The 22,425-nt window shown below is 35.1% G+C and overlaps 1 protein-coding gene across 1 annotated transcript in view; it reads right to left on the bottom strand.

Moving 5' to 3' along the window:
• LOC138712998 (glutamate receptor ionotropic, NMDA 2B-like) overlaps nucleotides 1-22,425 on the bottom strand; it is a 584,228-nt gene that overhangs the window by 5,652 nt on the left and 556,151 nt on the right. Inside the window, exons 14-15 of the mRNA XM_069844679.1 lie at nucleotides 16,752-16,933; nucleotides 5,695-5,969 (exon numbers count right to left, since the gene is read on the bottom strand). Of these exons, the coding sequence (XP_069700780.1) occupies nucleotides 5,695-5,969; nucleotides 16,752-16,933 (457 nt within the window). The remainder of the gene's footprint in view (nucleotides 1-5,694; nucleotides 5,970-16,751; nucleotides 16,934-22,425) is intronic.

Genomic DNA, 22,425 nt, shown 5'->3' with positions numbered 1-22,425 from the left:
GTAATTTGAAAACATTTTTATCTCGGCTAACTTGAGTGAAATGTCAGCGTCAGGAATATGATACTTTCTTTAAAGCCGCTTCTTCTAATCTTTACTTTAAATGGTCTTTTAATTAGGCAGTTCCATTAAAAGTGTTCTACGAATGTAATTTTCCTAATTTCTTGTGAATATTTTCATCTTTAAAACACTCTAAACAAGGTCATTTAATAGGATTATTGCCACCCTTTAAACTGTCAGTTAAAAAAAGCTTATCTTCTTGCGTTTAATAAGATTGCTTCGAGAGAGTTAACATTTCCATTAAGAAAATATTTACTTTAAGCCATTTATCTGTACTTACAAGGACTGGCTTCGTAAAATTCTTGACGAATAATAACAGAACTGAGCTTTGGTGTTGCTGGTGTTTATACAGGATGTTATCGAATTTTACCGACAAACATTATACCTTTGTTCGGGGGGAAGTATAGCTAGAAAACTCTGTAGAAAGTTATTTATAGGTTAAGTGTCATCATGGCAATCGGAACATAGTTTTCAATTAGAAATTTTTATGATTATAGAGGTTTCAATAAGACATCTTGGTCTAGAGCTATAATTGAAGACATAACATTCTAAATGTGTTAAATGTCAAAAACACAACTTTCTGTGGTATTGATGAAAAAAACACTGCGAAATGCATGTTGAGATACCTATAACACAGTCTTTTGGCGCACGATTAAGTCACTTACAGTTGAGCTATGACAAAGACAATTTATACCTCCCTTAAATTGAATAAAATGAAATTTGACAAATTGCCACTTAGCACATTTAGAATGTTAGGTCTTCAATTGTGGAGGTCTTAGGGGAAATGATGTACAGGAACATCATTTTATTTTTACTTCAATTTTTATTGTACCTGAGTTTTTGAATGTACTTCATTCCCACCCCCTCTACTAGTAAACTTAAAATCGTTCTCCACACAGAGCCAAGGTCGCGTATGCAATATTGAGCACAGTCTACTATATACAGTCACGAAGCTTGAGTTTTGAGGGTGCTAGAAACAATAGACTGTGATTGTACTATTTTGCATTGCCTATAATGAGGCGATATTAGCGATCCTAGTGGTGAGCAACTATCTAATGTTTGCATATTTACTACGTATTGAGCTTCCCGACTGTATATACTAGACTGTGGTACTGAGTTAGTGAGTATAGTACGTTCCAGAAATATGTTCACGTTTTCCAGTGAAGAAAGAGCTTTCAATATTGAATCATATTTTCGCACAGGTACTGTCGTCCGTTTGCCTACGTCGCATCCTGGTTTCCCCCACCTGCTTCTGTTCGCCCCTCTGTAAAGCCTAGTAGCTGGGCTGTCTTAGCTCTTTTCTGAAAACATTAATTTTTGTTAGGAATTGGACGTCTACGTAATATTATACAACTGTTTAAAATAACTTAAGTAAAAGGGCCTCGTTAAGTAATTAACTGTCACGTGATTTACCCCACCCCCTTTGTATGACCCTGCGACAAAACCACTTGGCCGGACAGTAGATAGCATGTCTGAGTAATTTTATCTTTTCGGATCGGGCAGAAGTGAAAATTAAATTTACAGTACGTAAGGTACTCTTTTATAGAGTAGGTACAGAATTATTTCAACATGAGTTACTAGTACGAAGGACGAAACTGGTAATTGGAATTAGGTACAATAGTCTATAGTGCGATGATATGCACAAAAGAACTGAAGCCTGTATCTAAATGAACAGCCACCATTTTCAAAAATGTGTTTAAATATACATATTATAATTATTTTTCAATTTAACTTCATTTTTTATATTGTACGCTAATGTGCTGTAACAGTATAATATACACTGCGTAATGAATACGTCCGAATGGATAGCTCAATTCGTGAGTAAAAACACTAAGTGTTAATATAGTACTGTATTTTGGTTAAACAAGAACCTCATGAAAATTATCAAACTCAAAATTGCGATATTTCCTAGTTTACATAAATGGATGAACTACTTTTCTTCCCTCCTATACCTAGTAGTGTGATTTGTTTGTATTTTACGCCAGTATCATCGAGCTCCAGTCTTGGAAGGGGGAGCAAGCGGTGTTTCCGGTTCTAGACCTTTAATCCAAAGATATAGCCAGGTTAATATTAAAAATGTTAGTAAAAATAAAATGATGTCCCTGTATTTATGTAGGCCTAAGCTGGTAAATGAACGAAATATTGTATGGAACATTTTCATTCATGCATAAAACTTCCCCTTTATACACAAAGTGCATACGTAACAATTATATTACGTTGAAAAATAGATCTTAATTTTCAAAAGCGGATAATGTGCAGTGAAATTTATAGAACGTCTGGTTCTAATTAACCTGGTAACTACTGTGTGATTTAAATCAATACCCCTGCATGTACAAATATTAACGCCGCTCTGTGAGCGGATGTGAGGCAAACATACTTCTTTCCTGTGTACGGCAATGATCGAACAAAACAGTAATAATTGACCTTAATTACCGGTGTTCATGACGAAACAAAAATTTAATTTATACGACGACGTCATAATTATAATAGCAATGCTTGTGGGATCCCTCGTAAAACAAGATATTTATGACTGGATTTGATTGTTCATTGCAGGATATACTACATGCTCAGAATATGATTTTTCGAATGAGTGCAAAAAATTCAAACAAATTTTCAATTGTAATTTTGTTGCAATTGTCTCATATGTGGGATTGATCTGATTTTTACTTTCTGGTGCGCGATATTGTTATGAAGTAGGCCTACAGTGATTAAGTCTGTGCACGGTATTTCGATCAAAACAAATATTGGTTATAACTAGACAGCGGAAAAAAAGTCATTCGGATGTGAAGGTACTACGCGACCAAGGCGGGAACCGTTTTGTTTGGTGGCGCTGCGATTCGCTTCACAACACAGGCCGTGTTGTAAAGTCCGCATCAAATGCAAAATGAAGACATGCTGAACTGCGCTCTTGTTTCATTATTATTAACACGCTTTATTTGTTATATGTTCGTATATATAGTTAACTTTATTGTTTAGTTTTATTTTATCATGTGCTTACACACATAGGAATCTATTCAGAAAACACACCACAACATCCGTGTTCGTAAAGGAGGGAACATGAATCGAAAGTAACGTAAACTAAAGTAAGGTACTGTATTTTATACAATATTGCATTTGATATACATTTCTTACCTTAGCATTTTAAAGTGGCCGGACTCCGGACGTCATATATGTGGAAAGCACTCGGTATAAAACCATCACTACCACCAGCATGGGCTTCTGTAAGTCGTTGACCTGCACTGCTATTTGTATAACCTCCTGACACGATTACGTCTTGCCAACATTTGTAGAGAGTGTAATGGGTATGGAACCATGTTTCGTCCAGGATAATAACGGGCTTTTATATCGGAACGTTCTATTAGATATTTCCTTTTATCTTTACATTTTTTGAATGCAAACCCCACGGATAGTATGAGTTTTCGTAAAGTTTCCTTGCATCCTTTAAAACCTATCTCTCTCTTACAAAATTTATGCAATTTTTGTAATGTTGGAAGCTCTTTGTAGAGACCATAATATTTATGAACTTCTCTTCTTAAGATACACGTTAGGGCTGATTGCCTGGTTGGTTTTTTTCCGGGGTTTTCCCCAACCGTAAGGTGAATGCCAGGTAATCTATGGCGAATCCTCGGCTTCATTTCGCCAAATACCATCTCGCTATCATCAATCTCATCGACCCTAAATAACCTCGTAGTTGATACAGCGTCGTTAAATAACCAACTAAAAAATCTTATGACATATTCGTCCAAGTCGTCTAATTCAACCTATTTGATATTTCTACACCCTTGTCCTCACATTCTTTACCTTCCTTTCTAATCCTACTAATTGTTTCCTTATTTAACTTCAGAATAGCTGTAGCACGCTCTGTTGTCTTCGATAGAGGTAAGAATAAACCAGTTGTCTTTTCTTCATCAGAAAACTTTATGGCATTATAAATAATGCTCCGCGCTTGGCTACGAAACACACGTCTTCCTACACGCGGCATTGCGATCAAATTGAAACGCTAGGCATTGTAACGACACTCTAGCAGTAAACATACGCAGCGAGCACGGAGTTCCTCATTCTGCCACGACGGGTCCCGCCTTGGTCGCGTAGTAACTACAACGTGAGTATTTTGACTCGTCAGAGGGTTGTTGTTTAGTAAGTACACTAGAGGCGCGTGTAGGTATAATATTTGATTCCATCAGGCCATAAATACAACATGGCATTTTCAAATAACGTGTCTAACTTATTTGTGCATAGTCGACTTTTTCAAGTGTGTCACCCGGACAATAAGGTGACATTATTCCAACGATTACATTTGCTACGTATATACCCTTCACGTCCGTGGTTTAATCTATTGAAACCCAAATGTTAGTGTTTGCTACTGTATTCCTAATTCGATTTATAACTCCGCTATAACACACAGGTAAGAACTGTTTTCGAATCGATGATTCAGAAGGTGCTTGATATTTTGTGTACTTTCCTATAAACCCTTTAAAGTAAGGATTCTCCAACCTTTTGAATGGAATATTGCAATTTATCATCATTCGTCACAAATCCTGTCAAAAGTCATATTTCATATTTGAGGCGGAATTTGAACTTGAACCTTTATTTCCTTGTAACATATGAATAACATTTTTCATGTGTTTCAGTGAATTAGAGTGTTGTTCTATCGATTGTTTTGTTATCTTTTTAATCCACACATACATAACCGACACTTAATTGTTTCACCAGTATCACTACTAAAAATTTGGATACCATATTTTTGTATTAAAGAATACACTCTATGTTTTTTAACATCTGTCTTCGGCATTATGATCACTTTACCGAACACAAATGAATAATATGTTTACGTATCTCAATGTTCTCTGTTCAACTACGGTCGAGGACAGACTGAGAACGCAGAGTGGCAGTTGATTTCGGTGTTCGCGTGGTGCTCTCTGCGGACGGTACCGTGTTGTACCTGCTTGGAATGCGTGCACACCTCATGCCATAGTCTATACGTATACTACTTGTAAACCGTGAACATGTCTTTTATTTGACATTTTTTCCGCTGTCTAGTTATAACCTAATATTATAATTTCATGATACAATTTTAAATCGTTAAACCATTAAACATGATTTTTAATACTTGTCATTCCAACATTTCCTCAAATATTCTTTATGAACTTATGTATGTGTGTATACGCAATGAGTCGATGTACAGGTTGCGTCAAAAACACCTGACGGTTTTTGGAATGCAATACAAATCATACCCGCTGAATGTCGCTGCTGTAGTGGGTGTCTTTGTGTTATGTACGTTCTGGAGTTTAGTTGAGATGGAAAGTTAGTCTATTGAACACCGCATTGCTGCGATAGAGTTGTTTATCAAAACAGAGTCCAATACTGGTACGCAGCGTAGGTTTCGACTTCAGTTTGATACACGTCATGCACCTAGTTGCAATACCTAGGTATAACCATGGAAATTTTTATCCCACTTGAGTAATAAAAGCCTAGAAATATTGAACTAAATTTCTTTTGTGCTGAAATTCTTCAACCGCACAGGCATAACTACCCAGTCCCCTCGACAGAGTTCAGCTCAGTGAACCCAAATTTGAAAGGTATTAAGAGCGACCGTTCTTGCTGCATGATATTCTACATTGAGTTATTGCCACCTACCCTGCTGAGAAGCGAGCAGCAGCCCTTGACTACTTCGGAGCGCGTGGAGGGTTGTTCCTTGTAGTGGAGTAGTCTGTTGATCGGTCGGTAGCACTTGCAGTAGGCTCGCTCCAGCAGTAGAAGGATGCCAGCCAGAAGAATGCCCGACCCTAGCAGCAGGAACGTGGAGAAGAACTGCTCCAGGGCCAGCGGGTCGCTGCGACTCTGCTTCTCCTTGCTCAGCGGCTTGTTGCAGGCGCCAGTGAACCAGAAGCGCCGCAGTCGCTCCAGATCCCCTGGCAAGCAACAATGTTTCTGGTGATCATCCACAGGTCATAATGAAAGATTCTGAGACACAGCTGCCCCTAGGAACAGTTGGAAAACATTTATTACTATCATGGTTTTCCACATATCTTTAGTTGGCACTTTAAGCAATCGGTATCTGGACTTGTCCAAGAGAAAGTCTCCAAAATATTTATTACTGTCATGGTTTTACACATGTCTTTAGTTGGCACTTTAAGCAGTCGGTATCCGGACTTGTCCACGAGAAAGTCTTCAGAATATTTATTGTGTCATGATTTTACACATGTTTTTAGTTGGTACTTTAAGCAGCCAGTATCTAGGATTCTCCACGAGAAAGTCTCCAAAATATGTATTACTATCACGCTTTTCTACATGTCTTTAGTGGTACTTTAAGCAGTCGGTATCTGGATTTGTCCACGAGAAAGTCTCCAAAATATTTATTACTATCATGGTTTTCCACATGTCTTTAGTTGGTACTTTAAGCAATCGGTATCTGAACTTGTCCACGAGAAAGTCTCCAAAATATTTATTATTGTCATGATTTTCTACATGTTTTTAGTTAGTACTTTGAGCAGTCGGTATCTGGACTTGTCCACGAGAAAGTCTCCAAAATATTTATTACTATCATGGTTTTCCACATGTCTTTAGTTGGTACTTTAAGCAATCGGTATCTGAACTTGTCCACGAGAAAGTCTCCAAAATATTTATTATTGTCATGATTTTCTACATGTTTTTAGTTAGTACTTTGAGCAGTCGGTATCTGGACTTGTCCACGAGAAAGTCTCCAAAATATTTATTACTATCATGGTTTTCCACATGTCTTTAGTTGGTACTTCAAGCAATCGGTATCTGGACTTGTCCACGAGAAAGTCTCCAACATAGTTATTACTATCATGGTTTTCCACATGTCTTTAATTGGTACTTGAAGCAATCGGTATCTGGATTTGTCCACGAGAAAGTCTGCAAAATACTGTATTAATTACTGTCATCGTTTTCCACATGTCTTTAGTTGGTACTTTAAGCAGTCGGTATCTGGACTTGTCCACGAGAAAGTCTCCAAAATATTTATTACTGTTATGGTTTTCTACATGTCTTTAGTTGGTACTTTAAGTAGTCGGTAACTGGATTTGTCCACGAGAGTGTCTCCAAAATATTTTTTACTCTCATAGTTTCCACATGTCTTTAGTTGGTACTTCAACCAGTCATTATCTGGACTTGCCCAGGAGAAAGTCTCCAAAATATTTATTACTATCATACTATCACGATTTTTTACATGTCTTTAATTGGTACTTTAAGCAGTCGGTATCTGGACTTGTTCACGAGAAAGTCTCTCCAAAATATTTATTACTATCATGGTTTTCCACATACCTTTAATTGGTATGTATGTATGTATGTATGTATGTATGTATGTATGTATGTATGTATGTATGTATGTATGTATGTATGTATGTATGTATGTATGTATGTATGTATGTATGTATGTATGTATGCATGTATGCATGTATGTATGTAATGTAATGTAATGTATGTAATTTACTTAGATATTTTTCGATTTATAGAAGCTTGTTCACCACCAACTATAAAAACTAGATCTTCTTAAGTAACTGGTTAATCTCTGTCCAGGAATTCTCTATAAAGTCAGAAATACTTAGAACAGAGTTGTATCACATATTTTTATATTACACATCATGAAACTAGTAATATGAGTTTCACCCGTTAAGATTTTTTTTTTTTAATAGAGCGACATCTTGAACATTGTGGTTCTCAAATTAGAACTTGGAGATATGATGGGGATGGTCATGGATTTTTAAAGCTCTAAGTGCTTGCTCTGATACCGGCAAATGTTCGCCCCCACGAAACTAAATTAGCTGTGACAGACACGGCGTGGATATCGACTTACTGTCACTGGCTTTAAGCATTCGCTTATAGGTCACTCTCTCCAACTTCACAGCTTCCACTGAACTACATTTGGACTTTAAATAGAGATGCGCTTTGTGCTGTGTTGGCGAAAGTTTATACAAAGCAGAAAACAGGTGGCACGAATAATATCAGTTTAACATTTTACACATTCATTTTTGACAGATTTATATACGGTATTTGCCTTATTTATCTTTCTGTCAAAGTTGAAATTATTGGTCTGTTTAAACTCTAAATTGTATCTTCCTTTGTTTTGCCATTGCGTTTCATTGTATTGGTAATATTTCATAATATTAAAGTAACAGGGATTGGACATCATGAAAAACATTTTGAATTAATTTTGTCTTTTGATGTTCAATTTAACATTTATTATAAATATAAAACTTTCTTAAGGGGTTAGGTACAGCTTACAGCAGTAAAAGTTTGGAAATGTTCAACATTATTTCCTTCCATTACTGTATCTTGTACAATAATGAAAATTAGTCCTTCTGTTATATGAAAAATATATTTTTACGATTAAAAAAATCATTTACATTTTTTTTTTTCAAAATTCATTTCACTGTGCAGTGATGAAGCGTTTCCCACATAACTCAAAAACCATCCAACATTCTGTCATGAAATTTTTTGTGTGTATTTATGCATGTCATATCTACAATTTGATGCAAGATTACTTGTACACCTTTGATAGATTGTGTGATAAACAATAAATTCATTTAAAAAATGGTCAAATGTCAGTATTTTCTTCTAACACAAAATAAAAAAAAAATATTTATTAAGGAATGTAGTTGAAAGAGCATTATATTGTAAATATGAGTTTCAGCAATAAAATAAAAGAGAAAGAACATGAAAAAGTTGAGAAGTTTTTTAGTTATGAGGGAAACGCTCCATCACTACACAGTGAACTGTCACCATTTTGAATTTTGAAAAAAAAAAATATATATATATATATATATATAAATAATTTTTTTCTAAATCGTAAAAATATATATATTTTTTGTCATAAAACAGATGGACAGTGTTTTACACATACAAATTTTCATTATTGTACAAAGAAACAGTAACGAAGGAAATAATATTGAATATTTCCAAAAATGTTACCGCTGTAAGCTATACCTAACCCCTTTAAAGACTTAAAACTTTAAAATTGTTAAAACTATTTAAAAAAAGGTAATATAAGTAGATTATTGACAGACGGTACCACTTCGACACAGGTGTCGTGTTATCATCACTCTCTTGAACTACAAATGCTTCAGCTCGTGTTGCTTTTGTGTTTTTGATGTCGTCTGTGGTGGAGGTGTGCTGTACTTGTGGTAGCACATTACATAAAATTACTCGGAAGACGTTACTGATAACAATCACAATTACAATAACGTAATACAGATATAGAGATATTACATATCACACTAAAAAGTCCACAACTAAACATATTAGAACAATATGATATCTACAAGCACACGATAGCACTCTCCTAGTTCGTGGAATCAACACCGGTCAATTTACAACGGACAATAGTACCCATAACTGCAACTAGAGTAAATACTGATTCACTCTGCTTTCTTGTCTGGTGTCTTATGTCAGTGGCGGGCTTGATTAGACTGATGTTACACGTGTTATTTTACTTCGTTCAAGTAAAGTAAATGATATTACTGAACTATCAAATACACATTAAGAACGTAACAATTAGAGAGCTGCAAAATAGCACTTTCAGCGGTTGAGACTCAACCGGTTAGAGAACATCCATCAAGGTCGGGCATCTGACCGAATATTCGATTTTCAACGGGTTACCCCTTATATTTTGCAGGCTAGACAGAACACCAGGCGCACTTCATCATACATGAAACCGATATTTTCTGAGTACAAACGGAATAACAATCGAAGGAAATTTACTTTGTCTTATTAAAAAACGTGATATGCTTGATATAGGTCTTATTACTATTGATTGGACACTTTAATACACTTATCTCCATAAGTAATACATAAATGAGCAAATGGACACTGGTAACAACAAAGGAAAAAAGTGTAATGCAGAATATGAAAACTAATGCGTAAATAAATGCAAGAATAAAATAAATTATGTACAATTACTTACTGAAGAGAAGAGCAAATAGGTTTACATTCTAGTGTAATATTCAGTCCATACCTGTGGAGTAACGGTTAGCGCGTCTGGCCGCGAAACTAGGTGCTCGGGTTCGTATCCCGGTCGGGGCAAGTTACCTGGTTGGAGTTTTTCCGGGGTTTTCTCTCAACACAAATATGAGCTGGATCCCGGACTCATTTCACCTGCATTATCACCTTCATCTCATTCAGACGCTAAATAACCTGAGATGTTGATACAGCGTCGTAAAATAACCTACTTAAATAAAAAAGTGTAATAATTTACATTTTAAACTGAAAATGCATACCTCTAAAACAGTGGCTGATAATATATAAAGAGCTGCATTATTATTTAATTAAAAACAATTTTTTAAGAAGATAGAGTGTTGTTAACAAAAAGAAAAGTACTCTGAAGCTCAAATTCTTGTACTTTCACGAAGCATATTGTTGTGCTTGAAGGTACCCAACTGTAATACCTGGACTGAATGAATGAATCAATGAACGAATCTGTCAACTAATGAATCAATGAATTAATTATAATTAATAAATCAATCTTTGAATCAATCAAACAATCAATCAATCCAGAGTTGAATGAATCAATGAATCGATGAATGGTTGATGGATGGATGGATGATTGATTGATTGATTGTACTGAGAGAGGAAAAATTAACTACTAAATGGTAGGCCTACACGATGATAAACGCTTCCTTGCAAGGGCTCTTGTAACTTCTGCAAGGCTCAATGTGGTCTCCCTTTGTCTTCCACCCACAGATAGTGAGAAACAACTCGAATATTCGATAAACCGAACCTGAAAGACTCCACGAGATGGGAGATCTTTGCGTACTGACTACAGCGCCAGGCGTTTAATAACAATATATAATTTATATTTTTCGTAACCGGTTGTGCACGACTCTAGTAACTATTAACTAAATTATTATTACATAGCTTTCATCTTGTACTAAATCAAACACAGAGTTCCTGTTATTGTTGTTAAAATAAGGGAGAAGGTTTTCCTGCGCATTTATAAAATTAATAAATTTTCTTGCGGTGCTGAAAATTTATAATATCTATTCCTCTTCACTAGCTTGCCATTGTGTCGGTTGAAGACCACATGACCTCAATCTCAAGCACCAACCAAGTAAGATTCTGTTACGTTAGCACGGTTATAATATTGTTAATTGTGGAACAAATTTGCTCACACATTACATTGAGTTTAACACATTGAGTAAGAGTCTTGCAAGTGAACTTACTTAGAGAAATCCTCTTCAGATAAAGATTTTTATAAACAAAACCTTGCTTACCACTACACCTAATTACAGTACTGAATTGTTTTGTACTTGTGTTAATTTAATGTGTAGTTATTCCTCAGCCTCTGCCAGACTGAATGGCACAGGGTCACTAGACAAGTGTAGTTTCTTCTCTTTAGACTAACATTTAAATATTGGAGAAAAAATGGGAGTATAAGGGTACAGTACATAAATTATTCATAGATTTCAAAAATAATTTATTTATTTAATATTTTAATAATTTATTTATTTAATCTGGCAGAGCTAAGGCCTTCTCTTCCGCCCAGCCAGACTCTAATTCTAATTAAATACATTTGCTTACATAGTTATTACATTAATATCTAGATCATAAAACAACATGAAAGTAAATGATGAAAATTGGATAACTAATGTTAGTGTGACAATAATAAACACTGGTAAGAAATAGTTATAATAATAATGATAATAATAATAACAATAATAATAATAATGGTAATTATAATAGTAGTAGTAATAATAATAATAATAATAATAATGAGATAATTTATATATTTATCTGTGATATATGTAACCATTAAACACTGAGAAACCTGAAACAGCTATTATTGTTGACAATAATTGTTAGAAAAATATCTCGTTAACCTATTCTTAAATTGATTTGATGTCTGACAGTCCCTGACATTACTCGGTAGGGAATTCCAAAGTCGAGGAACAGCCACAGTGAAAGAAGATGAATATGAGGATGTTCGGTGGGAGGGAATGGATAATATTGAGGAGTGTTGTGATCGTGTGTCTAGGTTATGATGGGTGGATAAATTTTGAAAACGAGACGCAAGATAGACAGGAGTGGAGAAATGTAATATGTGAAAGAGAAGGGAAAGACAGTGGATTTTCCTACGATCTTCTAGACGGAGCCAGGACAACATTTGGAGGGATGGTGTTACGTGATCAGCCCGGCGAATATTGCAGACGAAACGGACGCACATATTATGAACACGTTGTAGTCTCTGCGCCGAAGTAACGCTTAGGTCAGTAAGCAGAATTTCACAGTAATCGAAGTGGGGCATCACGAGTGTTTGCACTAACATTTTTTTCATGGAAAGGGGTAGAAAATTCTTCAATCGTCTAAACGAGTGGATTAATGAAAATACCTTTTTGCAGGTTTCTGCAACTTGAATGTTCCAATTTAAACTTTTATCCATATAAATACCTAGATTCTTTACTGATTCACTGAACGGAATTTCGGTGCCGTGTATTTTAATCGGGGACAAATTTGGTATGGTAATAGTGCTTAACAAACGTGAATGGCCCACAATGATTGACTGTGATTTTTCTGGATTTAGTTTAAGTCGGAATTTCCGTATCCATGTGCAGATTGAGTTCAGGTCGTCATTAATTTTAGTTATTGCATCATTTATTTCGTCAGTGTGGAATTTTATGTATATTTGAAGGTCGTCTGCATAGAGATGGTGTCGGCAGTACTTTAGAGATTCTGATATGTCGTTGATATAAATTGTAAATAGTAAAGGGCCAAGAACTGATCCCTGTGGGATCCCTGACCTTACGGTATACCTTAAGGTATATGACTCGGTTCAGAGAGAAGTTTTATATGATATTTTTATTAAATTTTATATTCCCAGGAAACTAATTCGAGTAATTAAAATGTGTCTTAGTGAAACGTGTAGGAGAGTCCTTATAGCTCAGTTTCTGTCAGATGCGTTTCCAATTCACTGCAGGCTAAAGCAAGGAGTTGCACTATCACCTTTACTTTTTAACTTTGCTCTAGAGTATGCCACTGGGAAAGTTCAGGTTAACAGGGAGGGTTTGGAATTGAACGGGTTACATCAGCTGCTTGTCTGTGCGGATGACGTGAATATGTTAGGAGAAAATCCACAAACGATTAGGGAAAATACGAAATTTTGCTTGAAGCAAATCAAGGGATAGGTTTGGAAGTAAATGCTGAAAAGACAAAGTATATGATTATATCTCGTGACAAGAATATTGTACGAAATGGAAACATAAAAATTAGAAATTTAGCGTTTGAAGACGTGGAAAAATTCAAATACAATATCTTGGAGCAACAGTAACAAATATAAATGACACTCGGGAGGAAATTAAACGCAGAATAAATATCGGAAATGCGTGTTGTTATTCTGTTGAAAAGGTTTTATCATCCAGTTTGTTGTCAAAAAATCTGGAAGTTAGGATTTATGAAACAGTTATGTTATCGTTGTTCTTTATGGTTGTGAAACTTGGACTTTCACTTTGAGAGAGGAACATAGGTTAAGGGTGTTTGAGAATGAGGTACTTGGGAAAAATTTGAGGCTAAGAGGGATGAAGTTACAGGAGAATGGAGAAAGTTACACAACATAGAACTGCATGCATTGTATTCTTCACCTGACATAATTAGGAACATTAAATCCAGACGTTTGAGATGAACAGGGCATGTAGTACGTATGAGCGAATCCAGAAATGCATATAGAATGTTAGTTGAGAGGCCAGAGGGAAAAATACGAGTACCTTTGGGGAAGCTGAGACGTAGATGAGAGGATAATATTAAAATGGATTTGAGGGAGGTGGGATATGATGATAGAGACTGAATTAATCTTGCTCAGGATAGGGACCAATGGTAGTCTTATGCGAGAGAGGCAATGAACCATCGGGTTCCTTAAAAGCCATAAATAAGTAAGACTAACATTTAAAATACCTCCCATGAACTTGTTCAATTATTAGTTTATATTAACGGTAGAGTAATATACATAATAATAATCAGCTTCTCATTTATTGCAGAATTGTTAAGGAGAAGCTCTCATTTCCGGTTCTGAAGAATTTGGATGGGACTGGGGGGAAGTTATAACGTATTTCTCTTTAGAGCGACAGTTTCTCGTCCCTGAAGAATTAAGTTCTTCGTGTATTCCTATAAGCAAAAATTGAGGGATATCAAATTCAGTGATCTCGAGGTCAGAATATAGGTTCAGCGTAACTGTATATAACTCCGTATGGTTACTTAATTAAATATATTTGTTTCTATCCCGAATATTACCTCAAAGGTTACGTCAGATAATTTCACGTACTCTGTACAGAAACAATCGAAAAAATATTCTGGAATGCATTGGGAGATATAGACTGTCTGGAAAGGAGAGAATTTTATTTCACATGTGCGGCATCTACGAATAGGTTATTGTACTCTTAGGATGTCGGATGACATCTGCGAAAATTCCTTGAAGTCGAAGAGATCATAGGTCACTGGGGAACTGGGGGAGATGGAGAGAACATTTCTCTAGAGTTGGAACCGGCGTGACAAAGGCTTGCGCTTTGATTATATTATAGGCCTCACAGGCCTCCCACATTGTACAAAAGTGTTAGATAATGAAAACTGTGAGAATGTTTTTGAGCCACCTCTGTTTGACTTCAGAACTAGTTACTTTTGTCGGGATAAATGTTGTAGTTTGTAGTGTCCCTAGTAATAATTGCACATGTTTGCGTATCTTATTCCAGTCTTCTTCTGTCCAATTCTTATACTTCTTGACCCATTTCAATCATTTGTTTCATTGCTTGAGTCAAATTTGCTTTCTTTAGAAGTATCTTCATTTTCTTCAATCCTCTCTGCGGAGTTCGAGTAGAAACTGTGACTTCATTATTCTTTAGAATCTTTTCGATTTACCTTTTTGGATTTCTTCGGTTTCCCTATCTGTTCTTGGAGTTATTTATTTTCGGCTACATTTTTTCTTTCCTATCTGATTGTAATTCCAAGCTTCTTTATAATTTTATTATTTACATTTCTTACTGACGATTGGATCACTCCTTTCGTCATAGTAATTCCTCGTTCGGTTTATTCACAGTGCTGCAGGAATGTTTGTGTGTGTGTTTTTATTTTTTGCTTAGAATGAGATCACTACATTTCCCGACGCCTTCAATAAGGACGGTCCACAATTGGAAACCTTACAGACTTTAAAACATGTTACATTTATTTGCATGACTGTATTTAAATATAATCAAATCAGTGCCTACCTTTATAAGTTGAATATGGGCTATTAACAACAACGAAGTCGTCATAATTATTTCCAAGATTGGAATGAGCTTCACACAAATTGAAATAAATAGTACAGGGACATCATTTTATTTTTACTTCAATTTTTATTGTACCTGAGTTTTTGAATGTACTTCCCTCCCACCCCTTCTACTAGTAAACTTCCAACGGTTCTCCACACAGAACCAAGACCGCGTAAGCAGTAAAATTCGTGTTAAGGTCACGTTATACAATACTGAGTGAGTGAGTATAGTACGTTGCAGAAATATGGTCGTATTTTCGAGTGAATAAAGTGATTCATTATTTAATCATATTTTCGCACAGGTACTGTTTGTCCGTTTGGTTACGTCGCTTCCTGCTGGCCCCTCTGTAAAGGCTAGTGGCTGGGCTGTCTTAGCTCTTTTCTGAAAACATTTGCTTTAGGAATTGGACGTCTACGTAATATTATAAATAATTTAAATAAATTTCCTCGTTAAGTAAGTAACTTCCACTTGATCCCCCCCCTTTTACAACTCTGCGACATATCCACTTGGATGGACAGTAGATAGCATGTCTGGATAAATTTATCTGTCCGGATCGGGCAGAAGTGAAGATAGAATTTACAGTACGTAAGGTATTCTGTTATAGAGTAGGTAGAGAATTATTTCAACAGGCGCAGGATTATGGCCCACCATGTCGACTGATTTGAGTGTTTTGCACTATTTATTTTGGGGTTACTGTAAAACAGTTATGTTTGCTAAACATTCTGCAACAATATAAAAATTAAAGAATTACATTCAAGAAAAAATAAATTACATTTTAGAAGCTATACTTAAAAACGTTTTCGATAATATGCACAAAATAACTGAAGCCTGTATCGAAATCAACGTTTATCATTTTTAAGAGTTTGTTTAAAATATCCAGATTTTGATTATTTTTTCAATTTAAATGCACTCTCCATATTGTATGCTAATGTGCTGTGGACAGTGTACTATACATTGCATAATGAATACGTCCGCCTGGATAGTTCAGTTAGTGAGTAAAAACACTTATTGTCAATACATTCTGTATTTTGATTAAATAAAATTCCAACAAAAATTATGAAACTCAAAATCGTAATAGTTTTTAGTTTACGTAAATGGCTGCACTACTTTTCCTCCCTTCTGTACCTAGTAAAGTGATTTCTTTGTGTTTTATAGTAGTGTCATCAAACTCCGGTCGTGGAAGGGGGTAACAAACAGTATTTCCGGTTCTCAACCGTTCATCCAAAGGTATAGCCAGGTTAATATCAGAAATGTTAGTAAAAACAAAATGATGTCCCGGTATAAGTTACCAACAATGCAACATAATATTTCACTGCTGATAAATCCACAAATAACACGCCATACTCTTGGCAGACTACAAAAATGTACTCAATCAAATATTTGTTCATACAATGTGATCATAAGATCAAATATAATACAACAAATGAAAGAAGTAGGCTACGTTACCATTTTCGCGATATTCCATGAGCTGCTGATTGACCAAGTCGCGGAACTTGGAGTATCTGGGGAATCCGACCCCATAACCCGTCATGGCGAACCAGGAGCCCACTGTGAGGAGGACGCATTCCGAGTCTTGCCCTACCAGGTACTCGAGGACTGTTGCGTCGTAGATGAAGGCGTCCAGCTTCCTGTGAATCATCAACAACACTCCAGAACTGTACAGTATGAATGTTACAAAATTGTAGTAGCTAGAAGCCGTTCCACGGTGGTTGAAGTATGACCTTGGATGCGCTGTGGACGAAAATGCGTCTACTCCGTAAGACTTCCAAGAGCTGCCGCCCACGTAAGCTGTGCAGAATGACAAGACTATGGTTCAACTATGGTGGAACGACTTCTAGCTTTCTGACTAATTGTAAGAAATGTCTTAAGAAGTTTGAGAATCAACTGTGTATGATTAGATACCAACTTTTCTAGTGGGTTATCTGCAGACTTCGAAGTTCAGATACCTGCCGGGAAGATATAGGTTAACTGATAGTGGAGTGTTGAGCAGAGGTGGGGGAACATGCTCGGGCTTGTTTACATTTTCCGGCCTGGTTGGAGGTTTCGTACGTACTAGCACTGAAGTTGGGACAGTTGGACTATTTGTAGCCATTGAAATGTTGAAAACAAAGTTCAATTGGAACACGTTTTTAAATATACATTATTAAATTTCTTCTCCCACCCAAAAAAAGTCCTACAAGTAGAAACAAGTAATTTGATTTGAAATGGCAAAATGAGCCACAATTACTGGCAAAAAGAATTCAGCCTTAATTATGAACTAAGAATGTATAATGACATGTTTTGAAATGCCGATATCTATGTTTAAAAATTATTACGTATAAATCCAAGAAGTTATTCAGGATACGTAATTAAAATTAGTATTAACATGTTATATTTTACATAATTACTGTATATTTTAAATAATTATCTTGTTATTTGTGGTACCGGTAGCCTTCGTCATTTTAATTAATTTGATTCTCAGTTTACTCTATTTTCATATCAAGTTAACATATAATACTTTCATTTTGACTTCTTACTAATATTAAATTCTTATAGAATACTTCAGAGTTATAAATATTCATTTTAAGTATAATAATATTACCTTCGTTTCTTGGTAATGAGTTTTGCTCATACGGGAGTTAGGTTTATATGAAATAAAATATATTCTTTTCTAAATGTTTGATCTAAATATTGTTTCTTTTACAATAACCCTCTTATTTTCAGACAAGTCTGTTTCTGTCACCTACTATGTCTTATACTTACTGTGTGTATGTCTCTTCTTTTCCTTATTTACGGCTTTTAAGGAACCTGGAGGTTCATTGCCGCCCTCACATAAGCCCGCCATCGTTCCCTATCCTGTGCAAGATTAATCCAGTCCCTATCATCTTCTTTTTCTTATTTTGTTATATATGTAGGCCTACAGTTACAAATTTTATGTATCTAATCTAATAATAATAATAATAATAATAATAATAATAATTATTATTATTATTATTATTATTATTATTATTATTATTATTATTATTATTAAAATTGTTATAAAGTATCTTTGTAAATAGTATTGCCCAGTATAACTGTTTATAGACCTAAGAAAAATATTACGTTTCTATATCATAGTGACGATAATACAACGTATTCTGACGAGGGACTACCTTTAAATTCTGTACTATTCTGTATGTACAGTTGTGGCAAAAAAACCGGACCGACTCTTGTAGCTCATACAAAAGAATCCTGTGCTGTGTATTGTGTCAAACTGTGGTAATTTCAATATTGATAGCGAAGCCAGAGGTATGTACTGCTATTTAATGTAAAAATACGCAGTTATCTTTGCCGAATAGAGGTAGAAATGTTTTTTCGTCTGTAGATTTGAGGCACTGAAGGAAACAAAAGACGATAAGGATCGAACAAATGCAATACATTTCATTGTTACAATTAATTATACAAGATGGATGTGTTTTGTGACTAACAAAATTTGAATCTGTGGCTCTGAAATCAGCTACAAGGGTCGGTTCGCTTTTTTCCCCCCCCCCCCACAACTGTACTTAACTTGAGAGTAAATATGTCTCAACTTCGAAGTCTAGTTTTCAGGAATCCCAAAATGCTCATTCCCCCCTCCTATTGGCAAATATAGATATAAAGCATATTATATAGATATAGCTACACGACAACTATCACTTACAGTGAATGAAAGAATGAATGAATGAATAAGTAAATACATAAATGATTAAATAAATAAATGATTAAATCTATACTAATAATAAATCTGTAGCCAAAATTTTTCTGGTAATTTTTTATTTTACAAAAATAATTGGTATTAACATGTATAATTAACCATCCTGAAACCGAAAATAGCTTTTTTGAAATTTTTGTTTGTATGTCTGTCTGTCTGTCTGTCTGTCTGTCTTGATGTTTGTTACCTTTTCACGCGATAATGGCTGAACGGATTTCGATGAAAATTAGAATGTAAATTAAGTTCGTTGTAACTTAGATTTTAGGCTATATGACATTCAAAATACGTTATTTAAAAGGGGGGTTATAAGGGAGCCTGAATTAAATAAATCGAAATATCTCGCTTATTATTGCTATTTGTGAAAAATATTGCATAACAAAAGTTTCTTTAAAAATAATTTCCGATAAGTTTTATTCTATGCAAAATTTTGATAGGTCTAATATTTAAGGATAAACAAGACTTTTAAAATAATAATACAATACATTTTCACCGCCGCCTCAGATTATAGCATTGTTGTTCCTACAGTAACTCCTATGTGCAAAATATAAAATTTTTGAGTAGGAAGAAAAAACACATTTATTCATTCCATGTCAATGGTACATAGGAGATAGTGAATTCTTACATTTTCGAAAGAAATAAATATAATAACATATCACTATATATGCTGTATCACTATTTAAGTTATTTGAAGGGTTCAGAACCATAGCGGGCCAAGCGCCATTTACTGAAGACGTAGAAAACAAGGGTTAAAATTAAGTTATTACCATAATTCAGTGGAAACATATAGCAAGTAATATAAAGTATACACATTAAAACTAAAAGATATATCAATCTTAATTAAACTATGGTTGCATCTAATAACAATTAAGAAACATGTTAAAGGAATTGTCATTGCACCAAATTAGTGGCCTCTGGATCAAAATGATCGCATTTAAATTTTTAAATACAATTTAAATTAAGTAAAATATTAAACGATTTATCCTTCTATCAAACACGAATGTTCCCTGGATCAAATGTCCTATTTTAATTATATAATTACTTTATATTTATTTCTAACGGGTGCAGTGGAGCGCACGGGTACGGCTAGTAAAATAAATATTATCTTGCTTTCTCCAGCAATATCCTTAACAACTGTGCTGTTTTCAAGGCGTTGAATAATATTTACTTTGTCAGAAATACTCAAATTGAAAGTGTTTATGACATGATGTCTTACCGCCTTATCGGTATGCGAGAGTTTGGATTCTCGTCACAACAGACCACATTCTACTGTTTTGTGCTTTCTTTAGACTCAAACGCATTCTACTAAATCGATGTAGCAATGTATGAAACGTTTCTTCAGTGTAAGATATCTACAACTTCTACATGCTTAAGAAATTCATCTTCAATTATAAATTTTTACACATAATAATGGGAGGTAATTATTATGGCAAATACATGAGTTGGCTCATCTGCGGATTTAGTAGAATGCGTTTGAGTCTAAAGAAAGCAGAAAGACTGTACAACGTGGTCTCTTGTTATGACGAGAATCCAAAACCCCGCATACCGGTAAGGCATCATGTCACAAACAAGTTCACGCCTTAGTATTTCTGACAAAGTAAATACAAAATTGAGACGGTGTCGGGTGGAGTTCCCGGGTAGCTCAGCTGGCAGAGCGCTGGTACGTTCAACCAGAGGTCACGGGATCGATACCCGGCCCCGGAACAATTTTTCCCTTGAAATTATTCAAATCTGCTTTACAGGAAGCTTTACCTGAAATACTAGATTTGCAAAGTAAATACATATTATTGAAGGCCTTGAAAAAGGCGCAAATATTAAGCATTCTGCTGGAGTGTTTAAGGTATATTTACTAACTTGTTTACTTACTTAATTATTTACTCGCTTATTTATATATATTTATTATTTTATAGATGGATACATTCTAGGAAATAAAATTAATGTGTAATTGTATTAACGTTGTATCAGATTCACTTTTTATAATTAATTAATAACTCTTAAACACCCATTCCCTTATGATCGTTTTTTTTTTTTACTGTCCATAATATTCCTTGACTTTCTTGTTCTACTTAAACTTAATGTTTGCCGATTGCAGAGGACTTGCTCCGCGTGCTATATCTAAGTAGATAAACATTTGCTGTCTCCTATATCGACTGAGCAGTGTACTTTACCAACATTTCTAATAACCGCGCAAAAGCGGATAATCCACGCAAGCGAGAGCGATGCTAGTTTTTTAACAGATCAGAATTGGGATATTTTTAAAATATCTGTTCTTCTCCTCTGTTACGGAGGTGCAACTCGAAGGCTAGTACTGCAATCTTTAATTGACTTATTGTGCCTTACCGCTCGTATCGTAGATATGATGTTTGAATTTCGAACGGTAGCGCTCTTTTAGATACCTTGATTTGGTTTTCTGGTACCATCTGTTGATTTATCTTGCACGTGTTTACAATTATGATGGAGTTCCACTGCAGTGTCTCCATCTCCCCGAAAGAGTACAATGGCCCATCCGGGCTCATGCCATCTGTATGTCTATCATCAGAGCCTGCTTTATAATTTCAGAGGCTCAGAGCTTAATTTTCTTCATGAGGCCCCCTCTTTTCATATTTATGGTAACTAGGTCTATCTTATTTTATTTAAATTCTGTCACCTGTCTCCTTTCACCATGTATTTATTTAACAGAGGTTTTTATTAATTCTCTATTTTGAGGAGAAGGATTAAACATAAAGTGGTCACGTAAGGTATCGGTGAATGTGTGTGGCCACAAGACAGGTCAGAGCTGATTTCATTGGTTGTAGTACCGGTACTATTCTTTGTTTTCTCTAGTGCAGTAATTCAGGAGTTTGAAAGGAATGTTAATTTTTCCTAAATTATGGCTTAGGCTTGTACAAAAAATACCTTGGCCGTCCATAATTTAGTAAGTGTGGCGGACTGTTGTCTCAGTATCCCAAAATCTTTATTAGTCTGTGTTAAATATTCTTAACTTTTTGAAACTGGAGATCTCTGTGAGTAAAGGAGTTACTGCTAGTAACATATGAACGAACATACTGGCTCAATGATCAGTGTTTTTTCCCTGTTGTTGAATTTCAATAGTTTTCCGTTTTCTTTCATTGGCTCCTGATTCAAATTTGCTTGGGAATTCCATTTTTAATTATGGACATTCCTACAAAAATAACACTACCACTAAATACCGATAATGGTCCTATACAAACAGAAATTAGATAAGCTGCAAGGAACACAAGCACTAAGCTCTTTTTTTAACGCTCAATGCAATGAAAACTGATAATGTTGTTGACTTTTGCTGCTGAATTCATTATTAATTATTTAAATGGGCCTTTTGTTACAATTTCAATTAACTGTATAGTAGTGGCCAAAAAACCGGACCGACCCTTGTAGCTGATTTCAGAGCCTTGTTCA

This window comes from Periplaneta americana, chromosome 14, assembly GCF_040183065.1.
Source record: "Periplaneta americana isolate PAMFEO1 chromosome 14, P.americana_PAMFEO1_priV1, whole genome shotgun sequence".
NCBI lineage: Eukaryota > Metazoa > Arthropoda > Insecta > Blattodea > Blattidae > Periplaneta > Periplaneta americana.
This window is presented reverse-complemented; position numbering and strand designations above follow the sequence as displayed.